Consider the following 24,411-nt stretch of genomic DNA (forward strand, 5'->3'; position numbering starts at 1 on the left):
ACATTATGCTACCGTCTGGCACCTTTCCTCTGCCCTAGATAGTCCCCACTCTGTCATCCTTCCCTCCTAACCCCACGGACTCTTTTTCTCTTCATAGTTTCGCCTTTTCCACAATGTCCTACATAGTTGGAACCAAATCATATGTAATCTTTTCTGGTTTGCTTCTTCTTTCTCTTAATTGTATATATTTAAGGTGTTCAACATAAGGTTTTGATACACGTATTAACATTCAAGGAAATAATCACATACTTTCTTCTGTCCTTTTGCTCCTTTTTTGATTAAGAGCAACTGAAATCTAGTCTCTTGGCAATTTTCCAATAAACTTGATATTAACTACAACCAACATGCTGTACATCAGATTTCTGGACTCCACATCCTGCTTAGCTTTGTGCCCCTCAATTATGAACCCCCCATCCTTCCTTCCCTCCCTCAGCATCCCTGGTAAACAGTTTCACTGCTTTTTAGTGTCCCCATGTGAGGACATGCAGCTTTTCCTTCTGTCTGGCTCGTGTCACTTCCTCACCATCAGTGTTTGCCCGGCTCCTCCATGCTCCCACCACTGGCAAGACTCCCCTTTTGAGACTGTTTTTAAAGGATGGATAATATTCCAATACACACTGTGGTGGATGTAAACATGTTTTTGTTTTGATCTAAAGTGTGGGATGTGAAACAGACTTGTGTAAGGGTGTGCGGTGCTTTTCCTCTGAAAAGAGACTTGTGAGAGAACAGGAGATGCTTGTCTACTGGAAGAGGAGCCACCTCTTGCAGGGACGTGGTCTTTGCCAACTGATAAACACCCTAGTATGGACTCTGAGAAGATGTATATATGTATACATGAGCTCAAGAAGAGGTGGGCTTTTTGGTCTTGGCTGTTCATCACTCCACTTCGAGGCGCTCCTAGAAAGAACCACTCCAGTGAATGCTTCGAGGTTCCAGGTTTTGGCAGTGGTTGCAGTCACCTTTGCTGAATTGTTGGTTTGCTGTTTAACTGCTCTGCTGGAATCCTGCCGACTACGTCAGTGGAATCGCTCCAAGGAACTGAGTCTATCTAAAAAGGTCGACTTCTCCTGTTCCCATTAACCTCTTTTCTCTCCTATCTAGGGTAGGTGGGTTGGAAGGGAGGTATAAACGTTAAACAACTCCAAATAGAGTAGATTAGAAAAAGTTCAAAGTCTACAACACATATTGATTACTGCTTCTTTATCTATATTCATCAGCTGAAAGACACACAGGATATACATACTCCAGCATTGTGAATGATGACACATGAACAAATGGCACAGATTATCTCCACGAGGTACTGGTTTCATTTGCTGTGTATACACACCTGCCAGCAGAGCTGTTGGACGGATGGTTTCTTTCCCCTGATAACATGCATTAAGGAAGCTTCCCTGTGGCCATTTCTTATTAGTACAGAATACTTTTCTTTTGTTTCAATGCCACAGTTTACTTAGTCATCTACTGAAGGGTATTTTGGTTACTCTATACATTTGGCAATTATAAATAAACTTTCTATAAACATCTATATGTAAGTTTTGTGTCTACATAAGTCTTTGGGTAAATGCCAATGGGAGCAATCCTGCCAGACCCGGTGGTACAAGTTGGTTTTGTAAGAATAAACAACAACAACAACAACAACAACAACAAAGGCTCCCGGCTACATTCCATGGGAGGCTGAGAAGGCAGATCCCCTTGTTCCCCCACTTCCCAGCATCTGTTGTGACACTGTTCTGGATCTGTCATTTAAGTATATTTGCGAAGGCATCTCAATGTTGTTTCTATATTCTTTCTCTGCTGCCTTGCGCTACTTGGGTATCTGTTGACAAACTATGAGGGACTAAAAGAATTTCGGACTATAAGATGCACCCAGTTTTTAGAGCAGTAAAACAAGAAAAATGGTAATTGGACCGTAAGGCGCACCCTAAACCTCCCCCACTAAGATGCACTCAGAGGGGGAAGTGCATCTTATGGTCCAAAAAACTTGGTAAACAGAAGCTCTGGCTTACTGACTGACGGGCCTAATCGCAGGACAGTCACACAGGAAGAAGCCATGTCTTTCTTGAAAGTCCCCCTGCCCCTGTTATTTGTTATTTGTCACTGGAGGTATTTTATTTTGAGTAGAAGAAATTCTATACAAAGTATTCTTCTACTTGTTGGGGTTGGTCTGGTGCTATGTGTTCTAATGGCCCCAAGATCTGGTTGCCATCCAGATGAGTGCATCCTCACGTACACTGGTGTTTGTTATGTGAACCTTGCTCTACCTACTGTAAAGCTGATTGGTTAATAAAGTTGCTGGAGCCTGTAACTGGGCAGAAGAGAAATAGGCGGAGCTTAGTTCCACGGGATGGACTAGGAGCACACGGCCAAGGGAAGTGCACCCTGAGGACAGACTGAGGGAGCAGACAGCGCTCTGGAGTCATCAGATTGGCAAGTGACGGCATGTATGTGGGCTTTAAGGGTTGCAGGCTTAGAATAGCTCAGAACCTGCCTAACATAGTGCATACGGCTTAATAATGAGTCACAGTCTCTCTGTCAATCACTGGGAACTAGCTGGTTTAAAAAACCCTGCTGCTCTATTAATTTCCTGCATATATTATTATTATTATTATTAATCATTTTACATCTACTCTTCTCCCTGTGAGGACTTCCTTTGACTTCCTCCAGAAAATAAGCTTCAGTGTTTGCATGGTGGGAAACGATGGCAGACTACGGATGACTTGGGGCCGTGAGGTGTGAGATTGGTTCTTCTAAGCAACCAACTGGCTCTGCAGCCAGGAGGAAACCACGTTGTCTTTTACTGTCTCATCTTTGCCAGTCTCCAACATGTGACAAGAACCACCCAGTGCAGTTGTTAGAAGGGCACACAGGTAAATCTCTTAGGACACTGCTGAACACACAATCGATGTAATACACGCTGTTCTTAAAGAGGCTTAGGTTTTCACCACAGGAAGGAAAGCAAAAGGAACTAGGCATGGTGGGGCATGCCTTGAGTCTCAGCACCTAGGAGGCAGCCAGGGCCACATAGGAAGTTCCAGGCTGGGCTGGAGAGATGGCTCAGCACTTAAGAGCACTGGCTGCTCTTCCAGAGGTCAAGAGTTCAAGTCCCAGCCATCACACGGAAGTCCATGAGCCAATGCCTCCCTGTGGTGTGCAGACATACATGCAACCAAGCACCCATATACATAAAAGACATTACTAAACAAATCTTTAAAAAGAAAGAAAAGAGAAAAGTCTAGGCCAGCCAGGGTTGCCGTGGTGGCTTGAATGAGAACAGCCCCATAGGCTCATATATTTGAATGATTCGTTTTTAGTGAGTGAAATTCTTTGAAAAAGAGTAGGTGTGGCTTTGTTGGAGGAGGTGTGTCACTGGGGTGACAAAAGGCCACACCAGGTCCATTTTAGTTTTCTTCCTGCCTGCTGCCTGCTGCCTGCAGATTGGGATGCAAGTTCTCAGCCACTGCTCCAGCACCGTGTTCTGGGTTTTGGGAGTTGAGGAACAGTAAAAGGTGAGGTCAGAAAATGGACAGTGAACCCATGGGATGGCATCTGGGCAATGAAAGATAAACGAGACTCCTGAAATGACTGACGTAAGTGAGATAATCTAATGTCGTTAAACCAGTGGCTCTGAAGGCACACAGTGGTGACTACACAGTACCCTGTGGGGATGGGGAGCCAGAAGCAGTTCAGGGCTCTAGAACACTCGTTCCCATCTGCTGATGGTGATGTGGAGGGCAGGGGAGGGCACCTGTTCTAACCCAGAGCACAAGCCACGCGCTCACAGAATGACAACAGCCAACGCTTCTGAGACGACGCCATGTGTAAGACCCGCAGTCCTTTGAGATTCTGTCCCAGAGAGAACTCAGCGTTCACCACGGACCTGACATCTTACATTCACGATTTTGTTTCATTCTCATAACAATTCTCGGAGGGGAGTGCTGTTGAGACCACTGTGTGGTCAACAAAGTAAGCCTGGGAGCCTGGGGTACCTTGACAATCCTCCTCAGTTCTTAAGAAAGGTCCCAACAGGCCAGAACCCTGCTTAAAATGTCGAGTAAGAGAATTTCATGTGAAAAGACACTTTCTTTTTATAAACATGTCTCTTCATTTCAGGTGACATTTCCCTGACCAGTGACCCCGACTTGAACACAGTGCCCCTTTATGACAGCCAGCCAACAGAAGGGGGAGAGTAGCCACACATGCTGTTCTCCAGTCTTGCGTGGACGCACTGAGGAAGAGCCTACCTCACGGAGCCCTCACGGTGACTGGGAGTCAACCAGCGAAGACAGGGGCAGCAGTGTGAGTGGAGAACCATGAAGAGGTTAGTTCACGACCCAAGCAAGCTACAGAGGACAAGAGGAGCAGAGGGAGAGAGAAACAGATGTTTTCACTTCATATTCCCCAGAGGTAAAGAACAACAGTGTCAATATTTTAAGGTTAAACGATCTAAAAGATAAAATTGATCTTATTTTTAAAATTCTGTAAATTTAAATACTACTCCCAAATAATTAAAACTGAACACCACAGCTGACTAACTAATCTTTCAATAGGATTTATCAAAAGAATATATTACAATGTTGGAAGAACTATCCTAATTTTTTTTTTCATGACAGGGGTTCTGGTAGCCTTGACTGTCCGGTAATCATTTGTAGACCAGGCTGGCCTCGACCTCACAGAGATCTGCCTATCTCTGCCTCCCGGAGTGTAGGCCTGGCTGAATTATTCTAATTTAAAAAATTTTCAGAAGTGAAAGTTTGCAATTGATATTCCTGGCAGGATTAACAGATGCTATCTAAAGGTATTATTATTCCTGAATTGAGGAAGCTGTTACAACAGACACTGTGGTCTGGCATCTACCTGCAGAGGCAGGCATCTGGAAGACTGACAGTCAAAGGCACTCAGCTACTGGTGCAGGCTGCAGCTCTGAGCTGTGGATCCAAAGGTGGTTTTGCCTACGAATCACCTAGTTGATTTGTTACAAAATCTGTTTATTAAAAAAAACCAACATAGACAAGGAAAATAAAGCAGAATGATGGTTTTAGAACTCTGTTCTCAAGAGTTTAAATGCTCAAAAATACCTTTAGGGTCCTCATTTGTTTGAGCCTAGAATAATCCCACTTTAAAAAAAAAATCTATTTTGTACATGTATGCTGCTTCTATAAATCTGAAAGCCACAAGACCAGAAAGAGCAAAGTGAGCTCGACCATACAGAGGTAAGGCGTGTGTTGGACTTCAACACAATCTAATCCAAAGATAAGAGAGAGAGAGTAGGTGATTAAAAAACGCCAACTCCCATCCTTAGCACAGGAAAACAAAAGAGATTACCATCTCATTAACGATATATACTCACTGGAAATTAGATTTAGGGGGGGATGCTGGAGTTTCACGCCAGAGTCTTGTCTGTGCTTGCTAAACATATAAGCTACCCCTGAGCTCTGCGTTCACCCACAGACATCAGAGCTGAGACATTCATCTTATACAAACATGAAGTCAAGAGACTGGGTCCTGTGAAACTGGCCCGTGTGCTCCTCACCTGTGTGAACGCACATGCTGAGCAGCAGATGGACTGAGTAAGAAGCCAGGAGAGCGACTGCCAGCAGCAAGAAGCTACAATGGAAAAGAACACAGTTACTTTTCCCCAAACTTGCTCTTTCCCATGATCCCTCTCTCATTCCCAGGCAGACAAAACTACAGACGTTAAAGCAATGGCTGTTCCACATTTACCAAGTTGTACTTAAATCAAAATGAGGTGCTTTTAAAGTTAAAAGAGAAATCAGAAAGAAATAAACTTTACTTAAAACACAAACAAATTCCTCATTTTGCATTGTCTGCTGATGGCCAGCTCAGCATTCAGTGATCTGAATATTTCCCTCTAATGATTAATTTTTCCTGTTTTAAGTGTTACTGTGCTCAGTTTCTAAACTCCTCCTTTCCCTTCCAGTGAGGCCGACCCATTAACTATAGTATTACCCGTGATACCAAGGTGCCAATCCCAGGCTCAGTGGAGCATACACACCTTTCCAGCTCAAAGCCAAACAATGGGTTAACGTATTTCTAATGGCATAGTTTAAAAACCTGTGTAAACACTGTGATAATAAACAGCATAAACGATTCCTGCTTATTCTCAGGAAGATCCCGACACGGTAAGCTTCTAGCTATACTACTTTGCCCAGTGTTCCATGCCACAGGTACAGAAATCTTCTTTATGACTCACTTAATACTTATTAGTAAGTGCCAAGTGGTCATTAATGACATCAGAGACCTCACAAAATAACAGGGATATTTGATTTGTCGTAGTGAGTCCATTGTCAGTGATGTACACCTGCATGTAAAACCCCAGTATATAAAATGTGAATTTTCCAGAGAGCTTTAAAAAAGGGAGGGCTCTCCGATTATGGATTGCCTAACATGTCACATATAGTTTTGAAAGTGTAAAGCTTGTGAGCACACCCCACAACAAGAGCAAACTGGGCTACTTCAAAGCTGCTTTGTTTACCAAAAAATTTGGGAAAAGGGAAAGAACCTGAAACTTTGCATTAACATTGGCTTCTACGGACAAAACAAGCAAACGGGCACCTGGTGCTAGATGCTCAGTACGAGATCTGGTTCTAAAGATTTCAGAGCTTAAGCAGAGCATGGTAGTGGTGGCTCATGCCTTTAATCCCAGCACTCGAACTGGGAGGCAGAGGCGGCGGATCTCAGTGAGTTCCAGGCCAGCCTGGTCTACAAATCAAGTCCAGGACAAGCAAGGTTACAAACCCTATCTCAAAAAATCCAACAAAATGAAACAAAACAAAAAACAACAACAAAACAAACAAACAAACAAAAGACAAACAAACCAATTCAGAGCTTAAAGCAGAGATGAACTTGCAAAAACAAAATCAGCCATGACAGTAAACAATGAATATAGTAACGCTGTTGTGTGAACAACAACAAGACATCCTAGGCTAAGTGGCCGTGGTGGCTTGCATGGCGATGGCCCCCACAGGCTCAGGTCAAGCACTAAATGCCCAGGGAGCAGTTGGGGACCAAATGAGGAAGGGTTAGGAGGTGTGTCTTGTTCAGTGCCTCCAGCCTGCGGATCAGCAGTGTGAACTCTCAGCCACTGCTCCAATGCTGGGCCTGCCTGTCGGCTGCCAGCCACACCCCCAGCACAATCATGATAGACTCAGCCACGGAAGCCAGAAGCAAGCACCCAGTTAAGTGCTTTCTTCTATTAGCTGGCTTGGTCATGGCGTCCAGTCACAGCAATAGAACAGCACTAAGACACTGGCCTCTAAACAACTCTTGAAAATAGGCACAGAGCATGTGCTGGACTCCAGAACGTTAACCAAGTCTTATTTAGCAGTAGGATGAGAAAAGGAAGAAGGATATTTTATTTGTACTTTAAAAATTGCTATTATTTTGTACGGCTGGCAAGTTTTGATTCACAGTGGCCAACCTGACGCAGATAAGCTTGAATAAAAGATTTTTTTAAAACTATAAATGAGCAGTAGATCAAGTTGTTTCCTTAAAAATTAGCCTTATTTTTGGATTAATAAAAATCAACATCAGGGGGGCTGGAGAGATAGCTCAGTGGTTAAGAGCACCGCCTGCTCTTCCAGAGGTCCTGAGTTCAATTCCCAGCAACCACATGGTGGCTCACAACCATCTATAATATAATCTGATGCCCTCTTCTGGCCTGCAGGTATACATGCAGACAGAACACTGTATACATAATAATAAATAAATAAATCTTAAAAAAAAAAACAACATTACTCCTATACTGCACAGTGATGTCTGCGTTAACAATGAGGTTAATAATAAAGTAATAAATCTTAAAAAAAATCAACCTCAGTCCTATACTGCACAGTGATGTCTGCGTTAACAATGAGGTCTTAGGGACAACGTGGCTGCCGTCCCCACGTCACAGTGCAACACCTCACTCATGGTCAAGGAGAAGCCGAGGAAACAGACCACAACACTACCAACTGTATAACACACAGCACGTGCTTTCATATCTAGTATAAACTATTCACTAAGAACAAATAATCAAATCATTGGTTCACGAATTTACCACACTATCACACTGCACTGTTTTTTGTACTGTGTCTCTTTAAATCATGACTTTAGGGTACACTTTTTCACTGTTGCTGTTGGTTTGTTTGTTTTTTTGAGGCAGAGTCTCTCTTGAACTTATGTGGATGAGGAAGACCCTGAATTCCTGATCTTGTCTCTACCTCCCAACTACCAGGGATAACAGGTGTGTAACACGTTCCTTCTCATTAAGGGGAACATTAACTATAAAATAATCTCAGGCCAATCCTTCAGGGGCTTCAAAAAAGGCTGCGTTGTCACAGGCAACAGAGCTTCAGGTGCGTAGTCCCTGAAGACCTCTCAAGGGAGCAAGACGTTTAGGCTGATGTCGACGATCCTGGCTCTCAGGGAGTGAGTGTGTTTGTGTCTTAGTTTTAAAGATAAAATTTTAAAAAGGGAAATTGAAAATAAGAGGAGATTAAATTTTAAAAAGCTTATAGAATAAGGACATAGAGAATGAAAGGTTTTTATACAGTACATGAAATTTGTGTTTTAAGCTGTTATAACAAGAATCAAAAAGTTAAAAACAAAAACAAAGCAAGCAAGCAAGCACACAGAAGTCCTTACAGGCAGTCCTCTGACCTCCCCTCACAACCATGCCTGTTCAGGAACAGCGCTTTCCTTTCACTGGGTCGCTTGTATGTTTAGATGCCCAGATACTACTATGTTACAACTGCTTACAGCATGCACTACCCTAACATGTGGAATACATTATATTAGATGATTTTTAGCTTAGGAGCAACAGGCTCCACCGTACAGCCTAGATGTGAGGGAGACTTCGCCATCAAGGTTTGCTTTATAGGGATCACGCAACAATGAAATAGCTTTGGGCCACTTCATTTGGCAAACCTCCCCTATTCTGGCTAAATAATGACATTTCCCAAAATAAAGTAACTTGTTTTTCTAGATCCTCACCCTCTGTGCCCTATGGACCCCAGTGACGGCTGACCAGGAAGGTGCTTATCTACCACATGATGGTCCCACCACTCGCTTTATCTCCCTAGCTACCCCTAGCAACCACCTGCCAGAAAGGAAAAAAATTCAGCGGCTTTCCCCTTTTCTGTAAGCCAGCAGGCTCTGATTCTTATCCAGGTGCTTTTCCAGAAAAAAGGCCGTGCTGTCCCTGACTCCCTTTCTGATGTTCTTACAAGAGCGCACATCCCTCAAGCAAGGCATGACTATAGGCAGCATTCTCCAAACTATACACTAGTTAGATGCAAGGATAACAGAACAGTGCTAAAGCCTCAGAGTTGATCCAACTAGAAATTGTAGACCGGTAGCTTCTGGAATCAAAATTCCTTATCAAAATAAAAAAAGTGACGGCAAAATATGAAAACAGGGCTCACCTGAATCCAAGGATACCGGTGTTAGCCATCACGTACGCCAGGCCAAGGATGCCACTCCCCATAATGGCATTCATCACATTAAAGACGGAGAAACCAAATGAAGCACCCGGGGACCCCCGTCTGTGAGGTTCCTGCAAACACACAATGTAACCAGGATAAATGTTTGAATGAGGAAGTTAGAATATGTCAAAACATCACGGACAAATTTAAGAGCCACTCTACAAGCTTGAGGATTTGTGTAAAATGCTAACTAATGGTTCCTTTTTTTTTTTTGAGTCAGAGTTTGTGTAGCCTTGGCTGTCCTGGACTCACTTTGTCAACCAGGATGGCCTTGAACTCACGGGGATCTGCCTGCCTCTGCCTCCCCAGTGCTGGGATTAATGGTTACTTCTTTTGTCAAGGTAACACAGGCTAAAGAGTCATTTGAGAAGAGGAAATCTCAGTTCGGAGAAGGCTGTCATCAGACTGCCGGGAAGGCACGCCTGGGGGTGGGGGTGGGGGTGGGGGCATTTTCATGATATGAAAGGGCACAGCCCACTTTAGTCCTGGGATGAAGGGAAGAAAAGTGAGCAAGCCTGAAGGGGCGAGGCTGTAAGCAGAATTCCTTCACGGCCTCTGCTTCAGTGCCTGCCCCGGGTTCCTGCCTGACTTCCCTTCAGGATGGACTGTAGCTGTAAGATGAAATAAGCCCGTTCTTTGCCATATTGCCTTTTGTCATGGCCTTCCTCACACCAATAGAAAGCAAACTTGGACACAGCACTTGCTCATTTCCTTTCCTTTTGACCCATTGGTGCCACTCGAGGAACCTAGTGTTCCTGGAAAATTCCTTCCGCCAGGAGCCATGCCTTGTGACTTCAAGTAATCAAGACAGGGTAAGCACGGGGTGGAGACCAAGAGAAGGAACAGGCCTCAGCTCACGTGAGTTTTGAAGAATTTCCCCATGTCAGCAGGGAACTGCTGTCCCTCTTAACTGTTCCTCACCAAGTACTAGGGCCGGAAAACTACCTTTATTTATTTATATGCCTAATGAATTAAGTCTGCCCAGCAAGAAGGATGGTCAGGAGTCTCTTACAGGACAACAGAAGCAAAACCATCAAACTGTTACAGTCCAGGGATTTGGTTAAAAAGCAGATTGCCGGGACTGGAAAGTAGTTCTGGGTTAGGGAACTTTTCTAGTATGCTCAAGGCCCTGGGCTGGACCTTCAGCACCAAAGTGTGACAAGCCCCCCCCCACCCCCGGACGCACACAGCCCAAAACGCTGGTTTTTAGATTAAGGATAAGCTATGTGCACATTACCAGAGCCCTCTCTTCGTCTTCACGTACAGGGACCTGTGCATTAGGTTGTCTATAGCACACCTTTCTCTTCGCCCATGATTAAGTCCAGAAAAGAAACATCTTGTGATGTTCTTGCCAAGACCTCACAAGACTAGATGGAGGAAATTAAGAGGCCACAAAGATACAAAACAGCGGTGAGTCACAAAACCCTGTCTCATCCAGCCGGTGTCCCAAGCCCCACTCGTTGACTGAGCAGCAACAAGCTGCTGCCACATTTCAAACATGGCTGGGGTCACTGGTTCGGGCCCCACCCCAGGGTCCGTCCTCTCGTCTAGGGCTCTTGCAAGCGCTGGAGTTGCCACAGCGCTTAGCCCCGCGCTGCCAGAGAAGCCCACTTACGTTGCTTAGCAACGGGCTCCACTCTTCAGCAGCCACCGCCTCCTCCGGCTGCTGGGCAGAGACGTACCAGCCCGGCTCGGCTTGGCTCCAGCCCGGAGACGACTGCATGTTGCTCCGTGATCGACTGCCAAGTCCATCGGCGAGCAGCTGTCCCGGCACCGCGCGCCCCGGCTGAGCCGCGTAAGGGGCGGAGTTACGGGCTTGGTCCTTCCGGGCTCCCGTACCTCACCCGCGACCAGGAAGAGAGGCGTGAGTCCACAAGGTCTGACTGTAAGAGGCCTTTGCGGCCGACAGTAATGACATCATCGAGGCCACGCCCAGCGGCCCCAGACCCATTTCCGAGCGGCACCAGAGCATGAGGTGAGAGTTCTGGTCTAAAGACTCTGGACCTGGGAAAGTGCGGCAGGTGAGGGGGCCGCAGGGTCCCGGCTGATGCGAAAGACCTGACGACCCAGCGCAGAAGCCACGCTATCGTCTCCCGCCCAAGGAGCGCAAAAAAGCCGCCAGGCCATCCATCTCTTAGTCCATTGGCTGCTAAGCCAAGGCCAGGGCCCTTGGTAAGGGGGTTGGTCAGATGCCTGGTGACGGCTGGGGTGTAGGTTAGTGGCAGAACGATAGCCAGGCATGAGTAATGCCCAGGACTAGATTCCCAGTGCCACGGAAATCTTTTCATGGTTTTAATCCACATTTTACAAATGGAAAATGAACACCTGGATAGACTCAGTGTTGGTCTAGTTCGTTAAGTACTAGTGTGAATCGTGTGTGTGTGTGTGTGTGTGTGTGTGTGTGTATAGTGTAAATCTTTGTTTATATTATAGGGCTCTGTAACAGGACCCTTTACCACTTGATACTTTGAAATGAAATGAAATGTGCTTCAAACAACACAGCCAAGCCTCCATATCAAGACACCGAAGCCACATGACAGGACAGTGTGAATGGCATCCTGGCAGTATACTAAGGCCATGGGGGAGGGGGGGGGAGGCTGCCTCGTGTATCCAGGCTGGCCTGGAACTTCTGATCCTCCCGCCTGCTTGCTTGCTTGCTTTCTTGTTTTTTTATTTTTTTATTTTTTTGATACAGAGTTTCTCTGTGTTAGCCTTGGCTGTCCTGGACTCGCTTTGTAGACCAGGCTGGCCTCGAACTCACAGTGATCCATCTGCCTCTGCCTCCCGAGTGCTGGGATTAAAGGCGTGCGCCACCATGCCCGGCTCCTGCCTTCTGAGTGGAGTGTCGGGGTCAGAGGCCTGCACTACCATGCCTAGCTTTTGCAATGCTAATGCTAAAAGCCATGGATTCATGCACGCACTCTTCCAGCTGGCCTATATCCCCAGTGCTCAAGGCCATTCTTAACCCAGGTTTCTGTTTTTGTGAGGTCTGGTCTCAAATGCATCCCAGGCTGGCCTTGAACGTCTAATGCTTCTCTCTTACTCCTTATGCTGAGATACAGGCAGGAACCACCATGCCTGACACTGTGAGATGCTGGGGATAGACCCCAAGGCTTCATGCGTGCCATGCGAGCTTTCTACACAGTGGCCTTGCTGAGCCACTTACTGGCCACACAACTTTGGGCGATTAACCTATTCCTCGGCTTACACAGTTCATAACAGTATCTGGTACAGTAGTCCATAAGAGTAGCCTAGGAAATCTTGCCATTGGTGGCATCCTATATAGTGACCATTTCATTTTTAGATGTCCCTTAACTCAAATTTCATACTTCCAATTTTCTATGCATTCCATAGAGTTCCTTGGGCATAGAGAGGCTGAAGAATCATTCTGTGCTGCAGGAGAGGCTGTCCTTCCTTGCCATCCAGACTTTTTGTTAGCACTTGGCAGGTGATTTAAAAGAGAACTTATATGTTCATCCTCAAAAGCCATTGTGAATGTGTATATAGCGTGATGGTACTTTTTGAATATTTTTCCTAGAATCTTATGGAAGCCGTTTGGATTCTCAAGAAGACTTCTGCAGGTAGAATGGTGTCACCCCAATAAATCGGTGTCTTTGTTTGCACTGGCAAGGAAGACTTCAGTACCAAGGGTTAGGAAAGCATCTAGTATTTTCTTGTGGTGTCAGAGACAAGGATTCTCAACCATGCCAGAAGTAGAAGCAAGCGTGAGAGATACTGAATTATTTTCACCACCCTCTGATGTCCGAGGAATGACGAAACTTGATAGAGCAGCCTTTAAAAAGACAGTGTCCATCCCAGTGCTTAAAGTGAGGAAGGAAGTGGTCAGTAGATTGATGCGAGCCCTCAAGAGGGTAGCCCTGCAGCGGCCCGGCATAAAGCGCGTGATTGAGGACCCTGAGGACGAGGACAGTAGACTGGTCATGTTGGATCCCTACAGGATGCTTACGGCTGATTCCTTTGAGAAAGCAGAGCTCAGTGTTTTAAAAGAACTCGATGTCAACCCACAGTTGTCCGAATACAACTTGGAACTGACTTACGAAAATTTTAAGTCAGAAGAAATTTTGAGAGCTGTGCTTCCTGAGGATCAAGATGTGACGTCTGGGTTCAGCCGGGTTGGGCATATTGCACATATGAACCTCCGAGACCATCAGCTGCCGTTCAAGCATTTAATTGGTAGGTGTAATATAGACAGGGTCGTGGTCTAGAAAAAAGGGCTAATTCTAATCTTAATGTTTAAAATTTTTGTTTTAAAGTGCTAACTTACAGATACAGGGTAGTTTCGTTTTAACTTGAAGCCAGATGGTAGCACCATCCTCCTTTTTGAAGGGCGTTTTGGAATATCTTCTTCACAGTCACAGAGTTGGCCCAGACTTTTGGGTCTCCTGATACACAAAACAAAGCTCTGTTCTATACTGAACAAAAATCTTTTGGTTCAAAAAAGCCATTAGGCCTCTGGGACAATGTTCACTACATTTCAAACCTGTGGCTGTTTCAGAGTCAAGTATACAATGCTGTTCACTTACTGATTTAGCTAATTAAGGCTCTTCTTTATGTTAAGCACCTGAAAAAAAATTTTTTTGAAGTCTTCCTAGCCTCTGAGAAACATCTTAAGTACACCCGACAGTATTGTAGCTCCAGAGAAACCCAAAGCCTTTATTTTTTGGATAGAAGGCTAATCAAAATCATATTTTATGTAATTACTTGGTATACATGCATTCTGTAGGTTACTTTTTTAGACAATTATTTTCAAAGCGTGTAGGAATTATTCCCGCTTTAAAATGCAGTGTTGAGGGTTTTGCCTGGGCAGGACTTGATAATGCCACTCTACTTTGTTCTCTGTTTTTACTGACAAAGACATTGGTTCTGTACAGTGGTGATGCTTGGAGTGGGGACTCGGTGCAGTGTCAGATGTGGGCCTTCACAAAGTACCTGCCACCCTCACTCGAAACATTCTTTGGCCGCTTTAGTTTTCTAGTTTCATGTAAAATGGTGGTGGTGCTCAAGGGTTAAAAGTGAAACGTTTCTGCCTGGGGAGACAGCTCACCAGGCTTAGCAAGTACATTCAGAGCCCTAAGGTTTTGCTGTGGAATTATAGAATTGCTTTTAATGTTTTAAAATGTCATTTAAAGTTAAGTTTTATATCATAGCAGTCAGTGGAAGGCCACACATCCATGAGTACATGCGCATCACACACTGGACTTGATGGGGGGGGGCGGGGAAGCAGTCACAGAAGCCGGATGGGTAGGGAAGGGCGGGGGGGGGGGGTGAGGGGGGGTGCGGGGAAGCAGTCACAGAAGCCGGATGGGTAGGGAAGGGCCGGGGGGCGGGGAAGCAGTCACAGAAGCCGGATGGGGAGGGAAGGGCTGGATCTGGGAGGAGTTGGAGAAGGGGGTTAATAGCTTCAAAACTCATGGTGCAAATTTTCAAAGAAAATGTTTTAATCGTGTTGGATATGTAAAGCAGAATGTAATAAGGATATTGATTCATTATTTTATTGCATCCTGAATTCTGAAATTCCCATTGTATTTCAGTGAACTTATATTCAGTACATTTACTAACTTAAAGATGAAGTTCCTTTCCCTCCGAAATGACAGCATATAGATCTTTATAGAAATCTCGAAGTGTTGACAGAAAGATACCGACTTAATCAAAGGCTGTGACAGTAAGTCCCTCCTGATGTGCCTCATTGTCTTTGTAGTTTTTCTGCTGTGATAAACATTTGACTAAAAGAACAATTTGAGTAAGAGAACATTGTTAATTTAGGTCAGACTCTGAGGAATGTGTGTCTCCTTGGTTGTAAACATTGCTTGCTGATACACATTTCCAAACTGGAGGCATTTGCTTCAAACTCGCAGTAAAAACAAACCTTTGGCCTGAGGCCAAAGACGCCAGCTATGTCGTTGCTGGTTCTCCCAGGGCCGTTTGTCGTCAGGGTCTTCACAGCTTCTCATTCCATTATGAGATTCATATGGTCACTCAGTCTCTTATTTGAGTATGTTTAACGAAAATATGAAAAAACAATAGATCATAAGTCCTCAGAAAATGTTAAAGATACCCATAAGTTTCCTATATGTGCTGTAGGTTGTCAGTCATCAGCTTATCTCTTTGATTTTTAGAATTACAGGTGGAATCACACACACCAAGTACAGGTTTTATTTGTAAACCAAAAGAAAATATAATTAATTTCTGTTAAATATTTTAAGTTTGAATTTCACCAGCAATAAGCAGTATTTATAATGAATTTTCACCTTTTAGGCCAAGTTATGATTGACAAAAACCCAGGAATCACCTCGGCAGTTAATAAAACCAGCAATATTGACAATACATACCGAAATTTCCAAATGGAAGTGCTGTCTGGAGAGGAGAATATGCTGACCAAGGTACTGCACTGTCGACCAGCTCCAAGGGATGCTTAGAATCAGCACAGCACGTATTCTTAAGCCGAGGCTTGAAGTGCTGTCTAAGGCTGTGAGCAGCTTACACACTCCGGAGCGTGGAGGAGGATCTTGCTAGGATGCGAGAAGGATGGAGCAGTCCATCAGTAAGGAGTCTTTAGCTCTCTGTATATTGCAGTTAATTGCCCATGGGCAGTTAGTGACAGCAAGCTGTGTATGCAGAGTAGTTTTTGAAGCACTTTACCTGCCATGTTATTCCTGGGCACTTTTAGGAGGTAGAAACTTAGGAAATATCCCAGCTCTGGCCAGAAGCCTCTGGTTTGGTCAGGGGGGAGGACATACGCCTAAATGAAATTAAGACTCAGGAAACAGAAAAACAACGTCTCAGATTTGTCTAAGCTAGGAAGTTTTTGGCCTTTCATTCTTTGTTCATGGAATGAGGTGCTTAAAATGTCTAATTTATAGACATGAAATTTGCAGAATTTTGGTAATTGTCTAAAAATATTAGCAATGTCTTGATCATGTCTCTCCTGCAACTTGAATGCTGTAGAGGCCCCTCACTTCCTTCCTGTGTGGCCGTGCTTACAACAGGAAGCTTTCAGATGACTCCTGTTGTTTTCATTCTCTATCTGGTGACATTAGCCAGTTCGTTGGCCTTTCTGCAAGATTCCTCATGTGACTTGGAATCAGCTTTGTGTCCCTTTAGGATGGGAACAACTGTTTGACTTTGGAGAGCTGGCTTTCCTCATGAAGAAGGTTAATGCAAGCTATTAAGTGGCCCCAGAAATGGTGACAGTAACATTTACATGCAAACTCTCATGTGTACATATATAACCCGTTTCAGTGGTCAAACGTTAAATCCATTGAGATGAACTAAGAACAGCATACCTTTTTCAGGTTCGAGAAAACAACTACATATATGAGTTTGATTTCTCTAAAGTCTATTGGAATCCTCGTCTCTCTACTGAACATGGCCGGATCACTGAACTTCTTAGTCCTGGAGATGTCTTGTTTGATGTTTTTGCTGGGGTTGGGCCGTTTGCCATACCAGCCGCAAGGAAAAATTGCACAGTGTTTGCCAATGATCTCAATCCTGAGTCCCATAAATGGCTGTTGCACAATTGTAAACTGAATAAAGTTGACCAAAAAGTGAAAGTCTTTAATATGGATGGAAAAGACTTTCTCCAAGGACCAGTCAGAGAGGAGTTAATGCTTCGGCTAGGACCGTCAACCGAAGCGAAACCCTCTGTCCATATTGTCATGAACTTGCCAGCAAAGGCCATAGAGTTTCTCAGTGTTTTCAGATCCCTTCTAGATGGGCAGCCGTGCAGCAGTGAGTGCCTCCCCACAGTGCACTGTTACTGTTTCTCCAAAGAAGCCGATACGGCCTCAGACGTTTGTCAGCGAGCTGGAGCTGTGCTAGGCGTTTCCGTGGAGGCCACTAGTTCTGTTCACCTCGTAAGAAACGTGGCCCCTAACAAGGAAATGCTGTGCATCACCTTCCAGATTCCCGCTGCTGCGCTCTACGAGAGGAAGACCCTCAGCCTAGGTGAGTTCTTTAGAATGCAGGGTGGAGCAGAATACTTTTAAGATAGCTTGTGTGGGATGTGTGTGCGTGTGTGTGCGCGCGCGTGCATGTGTACTGGGAAGTAAGGAAATTAAGCTAGTTCCAGTCATTTTGTTTGTGACCTCTGGCCACTTAGTTTCAGAATGTTTCAAGTTTTAACATAGTATGTGGTTTAGTCTAATAGACTTGTTTTGTTAAAATAATAAATCCATAGCAATGTTCAAGTTGACTGAATGAAAAACATCTTCAGAATCTCTTTTTATTAAAACAGAAAAGTGTATTCAGCTGTTAAAAATCCTCTAAAATGGATTTTCTGGCTTAGTTACAGAGAATCACGAAGAGCCATCTCCTAAACGGCCGAGGACGGGTGAGTGCCCCTCAGAAGAGCTGCAGATTGCGCCAGATTCTTAGTCTGAAATATTTTCTCCATCGCCCCTGTAGGCTTTATGTAAAGAAGTACATTTGTGTGACTTTGTAAACTTTAACAATCAGGTATTTGTTACTGAGCCCTTATTTCTGCTCTTATAAATGGAACATTACCAAAGTAAAATGTAACTGAAGTAAGTTGAACTTCTTTTTCTTTTCTTTTTCTGTATTTATATTTCGTGGCAAGTGTAACCCAGGGCTTGGAACTCTGTCCTCCTGCCTCCGCCTTACAGGTGTTGGAATTTCAGGCACGTGCTGCCATTATCCAGCATGGTTTTAAAGTAGAATTGGGCTGGGCCAGTCAGATGGCTCAGTGAGTAAAGGTCCTAGCCGCCACACCTGAAGACCTGAGCTTGATCCTTGGGACCCACGTGGTTAAAGGAGACACTCTGTAGGGTTTTCCTCTGACTTCAGGTATGCACCAAGGCACTCATGCATACACATATGCAAAATAAATGGACAGGTTAATAAATGTTAAAGATTTAAAGTATATAATGGTTTTATAATCCAACTTATATCTACTTTATTAGATAAATGTACTTTTAGTACTGTCTGTTTCTTTGGAAAGATAGTTTTTGAAGATAGAATGATTACATTCTATTTAAATAGGAAGGCATTTAACTACATTATAGTTATAGTGGAAGAATGTAATTATTTTATATAACTTCTCTGCCAATTGGCAGTATAAAAGTAATACAGAATTAACTTATTTAGATGAGAAATAAGAAAACCACACTTGAGTTTGGGGGTTTTGGTGTATGTGAAGTGTGGCTGGCACCTGCCGTCCCTGTTAGTCTATGGCTGCGCACACGCTGCACTCAGAGTGGGTGATCGCGGTGCTCAAGGCCTCACCGCAGCGTGGCCTGCCACACGTCACACACTGCACGCGGCGGAGTGGTCGATCACGGTGCTCAAGGCTTCACTGCAGTGTGGCCTGCCACACATCACACACTGCACGCGGCGGAGTGGTCGATCGAGGTGCTCAAGGCTTCACCGCAGCGTGGCCTGCCACACATCACACACTGCACGCGGCGGAGTGGTCGATCGAGGTGCTCAAGGCCTCACTGCAGCGGGGCCTGCCACACGTCCCAGGCTGTAACTCAACAGACAGCATTTTGAACATAGGCACATTTTTGTTCTTCCAGACGAGAGTCTCATACTGCAGCTCATCTGACCCAGAATTCATTGTGTAGCCCAGGTTGGACTGGAACTCACAGCAACCCTCCTGCCTCAACCTCCCAGATGCTAGGATTACAGGTGAGTCACCATGCGCAGCCTCACAGGTTCCAGTTGTTGTTAGTAGTGGACAACTAACAAATAGACCTTGGGTATGTTACGCTTTGAAGGTGCAATGCGCTGTGAATTCTTTTCATATTATTGAGATGACGCAGCATCTGAACCACGGGGGGAAGGGAAGAGACTGGAGAGAAAGAGAGAGAGTGTGTACATGGTATTACCAAAGTACTTACCTCTACTTTTAAGTAAATTTAGGAAAACGTTAAGCCAGAATAGCAAAGAATGTCTTAAAAAAAAAAGTATCATCATAACTTATTTTTAAGTCCCCAAATGACTTTTTTAGCTAAGTAAAGAAAGCCATTTACTGTTGCTGAGTTCATTGTGTTTCAGTGCAGCAACTGAAGAGCTGTGTCCAGAGAAAATAAACATGCTCAAGAGGATTGGCCTTTGGCAGGAGCAGTTGTTTGGTTGAGAACACTGGGAGCAATGTCAGTAGGCAGCTGAGAAGGTGAAGGGCTCTGCTTAGCTTTAGGGGCTGACAGATGTTAGTAACACTGCCCACTTCTTTGAAGCCTTGTGACCAGGCTTGAAATGCCTCAAGAATTAGCCTCCATGACCACACTACATGTGGAACTGAGTGAAAGGGGAGCGTTCAAAACACTATAATGTACAACTAAAGTAGAATGTGCTAAGAGCTCTTATAAATGATTTTCTTTTAAGTGTGTGGAAGTTGGGGGCGGGGTGGCATTGCATGCCTTTGTATCTCTGAGTTCGAGGCCAGCCTGGCCTACACAGCAAGTTCCAGGAGATCCAGAGCTGCACAGAGAAGCCCTGTCTCAACGTCTCCCCATACCCCAAAGTGTGTGCGGTATCGGGCTTAGCTAGACATGTTTATAAATCTTGTGAAATTTTAAGGAGCTTAGCACTTATATCTATTTTTTCACTGTTTTATTAAGCACTGGAATACTGAACAAGCTGTATCTGTGGTAAACTTCATTTGCTTTCCTGACTAAGTCCTCCTATTTCTTGAGTGTTGTCAGCAGCTGAGGCTGATATCTATCCTGACTGTACCACCTAGTTTATCACAAGTTTGTAATGTAAAAGAATACAGTTTTTAAAGCTAGGGGGGCACATGGGACACTTGTGGGGGTCAGAGAACAACTTCACGGGGTTGGTTCTTTCTATCTTTATGTGGTTTCTGGAGATCGAACTTAAGTCTTTAAAGCAAAACCCTTTATATGCTGAGCTAAATCACTGGCCTTAAATGTTACTATTTTTTAGTTTTTGATCCAATATACATTTTTCTCAAGAAGAACCATCCTTAAATATTATTCTGGAACACTGGATAGCCTCAGAAATTAACTGCATGAGGTCCTGGGACTCGATACAGTTCTTTAAAGACTTTCCCTAAGGTTGTAAAGGTACCTTTAATATGTAACAGCCATAGTAAAGTCATTTATACAGCCAACGTTTGATCAAAATATCCTGTTTTATATACTTCACGCTACCAAAAATTAAACTAATGTTTTCATTTTCAGACAAATTAGCAGTAACTGTCTTTCCAAACTTTGATATGTTGGGGTATTGGTGCAAGTGCCAAGGCAATGTCTTCATATCAGACTGTTGACTGCAGCTCAGGAGCTTGTACCAACAAAACTAGAACCTGTTCATATGCTCTCTCTGTCAGGAGAAGTATCTAAACCTTTTAAAATGCCTCCTTACTTCTCCCAGAAGCCAAGGGTTGTCAAATAAAAAGCTCAGTGCTAGATGCGGAACACTTCGAGCTGCTGATCAGAGGTATGCTGGAGACTCCTGAAAAATAGAGGCTTTTGCCTTTGCTCTTGGTTGCCCACCAGAACCTGATAGTGAGACCCAACTGCTAGACACAGCACATAATTTTGTTAAAAAACATGGAGAAATCTAGCTGATAGCAGGAAGCTTCCTCCCTGCTGACTGGCTCTGTAAGCACCACAAGGTGCTACGTAGGGTACAGTGGAGCAGGAGGGCATGTCAACAGTTTTATTCGGCTGTGAACCATGATGAGCAGGCTGGCAAGGTATGCTCAAAGGTGTGATGATAGCATGGATGTTAACGGGGATAACCAAGTGCTTTCTGCTTGGGAGTTAAGGCCTGCTCCACAGGAGGAAATGCACGACTGGCAATAGAAAGTCTAGCCAAGAACCATGCTAGGGGAACTCAAGAGTGAATCTATTATTCTGTTACACAGACACAATATCAAGAAGCACTGTAAATTCTTATCTCTATAGCCACAGATAAATTAATACAGCTCTTAGACGTCAGCAGAAATGTTTCTCTGTATAGTGGATGGTGATCAAGGCAGACCTTCCCAACTGAATGCTCAGCCTTAATTACCTAGGACATCACCACCACCACCCCACGAAGCTCAGGGACCATCACAGAAGAGGGAGGAAGAAGACTAAGAGCCAGAGATCAGGGACTAGAGGGGACGTGTCATCTGAACAGGACAGGACCACAGTACTCTTAAACCCATGGCATCTGTGGATGCTTGCACAAGATAAAGCTGGTAAACACTCTGAGATGGAGGGGGTAGCAGGAGCTCCCACCCCTAGCAAGGAGCTACTGACAGCGGTGGCTTCTAGGAGAGGGTGTCTTTTAAAGAGGATGAGGTCCCTGGTGGGTCAACCATGCTCCTGTGGGTGGCCCCACACTCACGAGGGCATGATTAACACAAACTGGATGTGGTAGGTTATTACAAACAAAAGACACAAAGTTGGGTGGGGTGGGGACGCAGGGGGTCAATCTGGGAAGAGTAATGAGAGAAATATGCTCAAAATATATAACTTTCTCAAAGAATAAAAATATACTCCAAATGTCTTCCAAATGATTAGCTTGATTAATGTTCTAGTTCTATCTTTGATATGGCAGAAAGCAACTTAAGGGGGGGAAGGGACTTATTTTAGCTAGCACTTTAAGAACATGGTCCATCGATATGAAGAAGTAGCTAGCTGACACACCCTTAGTCAGGGGCAGAAAGAAATGAATGCATGTGTACACTGCTTGCACACACCTTGATCTCTCTGCTTAGCTCTGGACTCCAGCCATGGCAATGGTGCTGCCCACAGGAGGCTGGGGCTTCCACATTAAATTAACTTGAACCAGTTGCCCCGACAGACGTGCCCCAGGCCAACCTAATATAGACAATCCATCATTGACACTCTAGGTTGTCAAGTTGACAATGAAAGTTAACTGTTAGTTAACTGTCAGAGTTGATGTATATTCCTGGGTTGAGACCAGTATTGGCAGAATTTGCCTATTAAAAAGTTTTAAAGAAAAAAAAAAGTTTTAAAGGTAAAATGTGCAGAACCTCATTACAGATGCTTGGTGAATGTTAATTTTGATAACGTGAAACAATCAGATCTCCAGTTAAAGGCATTATAAAACCTGTGTTTAATTACACCTTTTTATCAATAAAACTGTAGCAAGTTTAATCTCATTATGTAAGTATCACATAGTGCTCTAAATTTGTCACTTAGTCTGAAGGGCCTAAAATATTTACCGTGTGGACCTCTGACGTAGAAGTCTGCAGGCAAATGTAAATGAGTAAAGACAGTCACAGGGAGGCAGTAGGTGAAAATATAGGTAAAACAGCAAGAATTATATGGAAGTGATGACCTAATGCCCTATTTTTCTATCTAAAAACATTTAAACACAATTTGTTCTGAAACAATCCAAGTGATATACATGATATAGGTGACACTGATAAAAGTTATGAGGCACTAATGATGTACATTATTCACTCAGATGTATAAAGTGGTAAGGGTGGTCTCCATTTTGTAATCCTCTAATAGATATATAAGTGAAAAAGAATACTTCAAGCTTTTATAAATGCTGAGTTCCTCCTCCTCCTTTATGTAAGTGACCTGATCACAAGTCTAGGGCCATCCTAACCTTTATTGATGATTCCTAGTACATGGACTTCGGTCAATCCAGTACAAAATCATAGCTGGGATGCTCATGGATGTACAGTGTTTAAACTGAGATTCTACCAAGCCACATGGCAGGACCACCACCAGCACACCTAGTGACATGTGTGTGTTCCAGGCCACACCACCAGCGCACCTAGTGACGTGTGTGTGTTCCAGGCCACACCACCAGCACACCTAGTGACATGTGTGTGTTCCAGGCCACACCACCAGCGCACCTAGTGACGTGTGTGTGTTCCAGGCCACACCACCAGCGCACCTAGTGACGTGTGTGTGTTCCAGGCCACACCACCAGCGCACCTAGTGACGTGTGTGTGTTCCAGGCCACACCACCAGCGCACCTAGTGACGTGTGTGTGTTCCAGGCCACACCACCAGCGCACCTAGTGACGTGTGTGTGTTCCAGGCCACACCACCAGCGCACCTAGTGACGTGTGTGTGTTCCAGGCCACACCACCAGCACACCTAGTGACGTGTGTGTGTTCCAGGCCACACCACCAGCGCACCTAGTGACGTGTGTGTGTTCCAGGCCACACCACCAGCGCACCTAGTGACGTGTGTGTGTTCCAGGCCACACCACCAGCACACCTAGTGATGTGTGTGTGTTCCAGGCCACACCACCAGCTCACCTAGTGATGTGTGTGTTCTAAGCCACACCACCAGCGCACCTAGTGATGTGTGTTGTTTTGGTTTTTGGTTTTTTGAGACAGGGTCTCTGTGTATCCTTGGCTGTCCTAGACTCACTTTGTAAACCAGGCTGGCCTCGAACTCACAGAGATCCACCTGCATCTGCCTCCCAAGTGCCGGGATTAAAGGCCTGCGCCACCATGCCCAGCTTGACTCTGCTAGGTTTTTTTGTTGTTGTTGTTTTTGTTTTTTTTAATTTATGCAGACTACATCTCAATTGTTATCCCATCCCTTGTATCCTCCTGTTCCTCCCTCCCTCCGTCTTTCCCCCTATTCCCCTGCCCTAGGTCTGTGACCAAGGGGGACCTCCTGCCCCACTAAATGGTCATAGGCTATCAAGTCTCATCTTGGTAGCCTGCTTATTCTTTCTCTGAGTGCCACCAGGCCTCCCCACCCCGGGGAAGTGTTCAAATATGGGGCACCAGAGTTCGCGTCCGAGTCAGTCCCCGCTCTCTTATCCATTGGCTAGATCTGAGAAGGGGTTCAATGCATGGTATATACTCACTTATAATTGGACACTAGCCCAAGAGGCATGTCACATGATAGTCTTCACTTACTAGGCGATTGTGAGGACTCTGCTGTTTTTAAGGTATATTGCTCTGGGCAAGTTACTGTACATCTCTATCTCCTAAAACA

At 44.6% G+C, this 24,411-nt stretch overlaps 2 protein-coding genes across 5 annotated transcripts in view; one reads left to right on the forward strand and one right to left on the reverse strand.

Annotated features, from left to right (window-relative positions):
* SLC38A6 (solute carrier family 38 member 6) overlaps nucleotides 1-11,274 on the reverse strand; it is a 60,498-nt gene extending 49,224 nt beyond the window's left edge. Inside the window, exons 1-3 of one of the 2 annotated variants that reach the window (XM_084793005.1) lie at nucleotides 11,162-11,274; nucleotides 9,420-9,550; nucleotides 5,531-5,604 (exon numbers count right to left, since the gene is read on the reverse strand). In XM_084793005.1, coding sequence (XP_084649131.1) covers nucleotides 5,531-5,604; nucleotides 9,420-9,493 — 148 coding nt within the window. In that variant the 5' untranslated portion in view covers nucleotides 9,494-9,550; nucleotides 11,162-11,274. Of the gene's footprint in view, nucleotides 1-5,530; nucleotides 5,605-9,419; nucleotides 9,551-11,094 lie in introns of both variants that reach the window. The other variant, XM_084793004.1, reaches the window with a different exon arrangement.
* A 49-nt stretch (nucleotides 11,275-11,323) lies between these two features.
* Nucleotides 11,324-18,032, forward strand: TRMT5 (tRNA methyltransferase 5). Of its 3 annotated transcripts, none has more exons than XM_084793001.1 (5): nucleotides 11,324-11,454; nucleotides 13,018-13,673; nucleotides 15,756-15,880; nucleotides 16,793-17,444; nucleotides 17,785-18,032. In XM_084793001.1, the coding sequence occupies exons 1-5, from the start codon at nucleotides 11,450-11,452 to the stop codon at nucleotides 17,871-17,873; spliced, it is 1,527 nt and encodes a 508-aa protein (XP_084649127.1). In that variant the 5' UTR covers nucleotides 11,324-11,449; the 3' UTR covers nucleotides 17,874-18,032. The 3 variants fall into 3 exon arrangements, with proteins under 3 accessions (XP_084649127.1, XP_084649129.1, XP_084649128.1); XM_084793003.1 differs by having other exon boundaries at nucleotides 11,429-11,500; XM_084793002.1 differs by lacking the exon at nucleotides 11,324-11,454 and adding an exon at nucleotides 11,461-11,651.
* Nucleotides 18,033-24,411: the final 6,379 nt, after the last annotated feature.

The sequence above is a fragment of the Acomys minous genome, assembly GCF_964271855.1.
Source record: "Acomys minous genome assembly, chromosome: 8".
NCBI lineage: Eukaryota > Metazoa > Chordata > Mammalia > Rodentia > Muridae > Acomys > Acomys minous.

What these genes read in the sequence shown, in the direction of transcription:
- TRMT5 (XM_084793001.1), top strand. An exon ending in AGGAGAATATGCTGACCAAG is followed by an intron (nt 15,881 to 16,792) that starts GTACTGCACTGT and finishes TACCTTTTTCAG; the next exon opens with GTTCGAGAAAACAACTACAT. An exon ending in GAGGAAGACCCTCAGCCTAG is followed by an intron (nt 17,445 to 17,784) that starts GTGAGTTCTTTA and finishes TTTCTGGCTTAG; the next exon opens with TTACAGAGAATCACGAAGAG.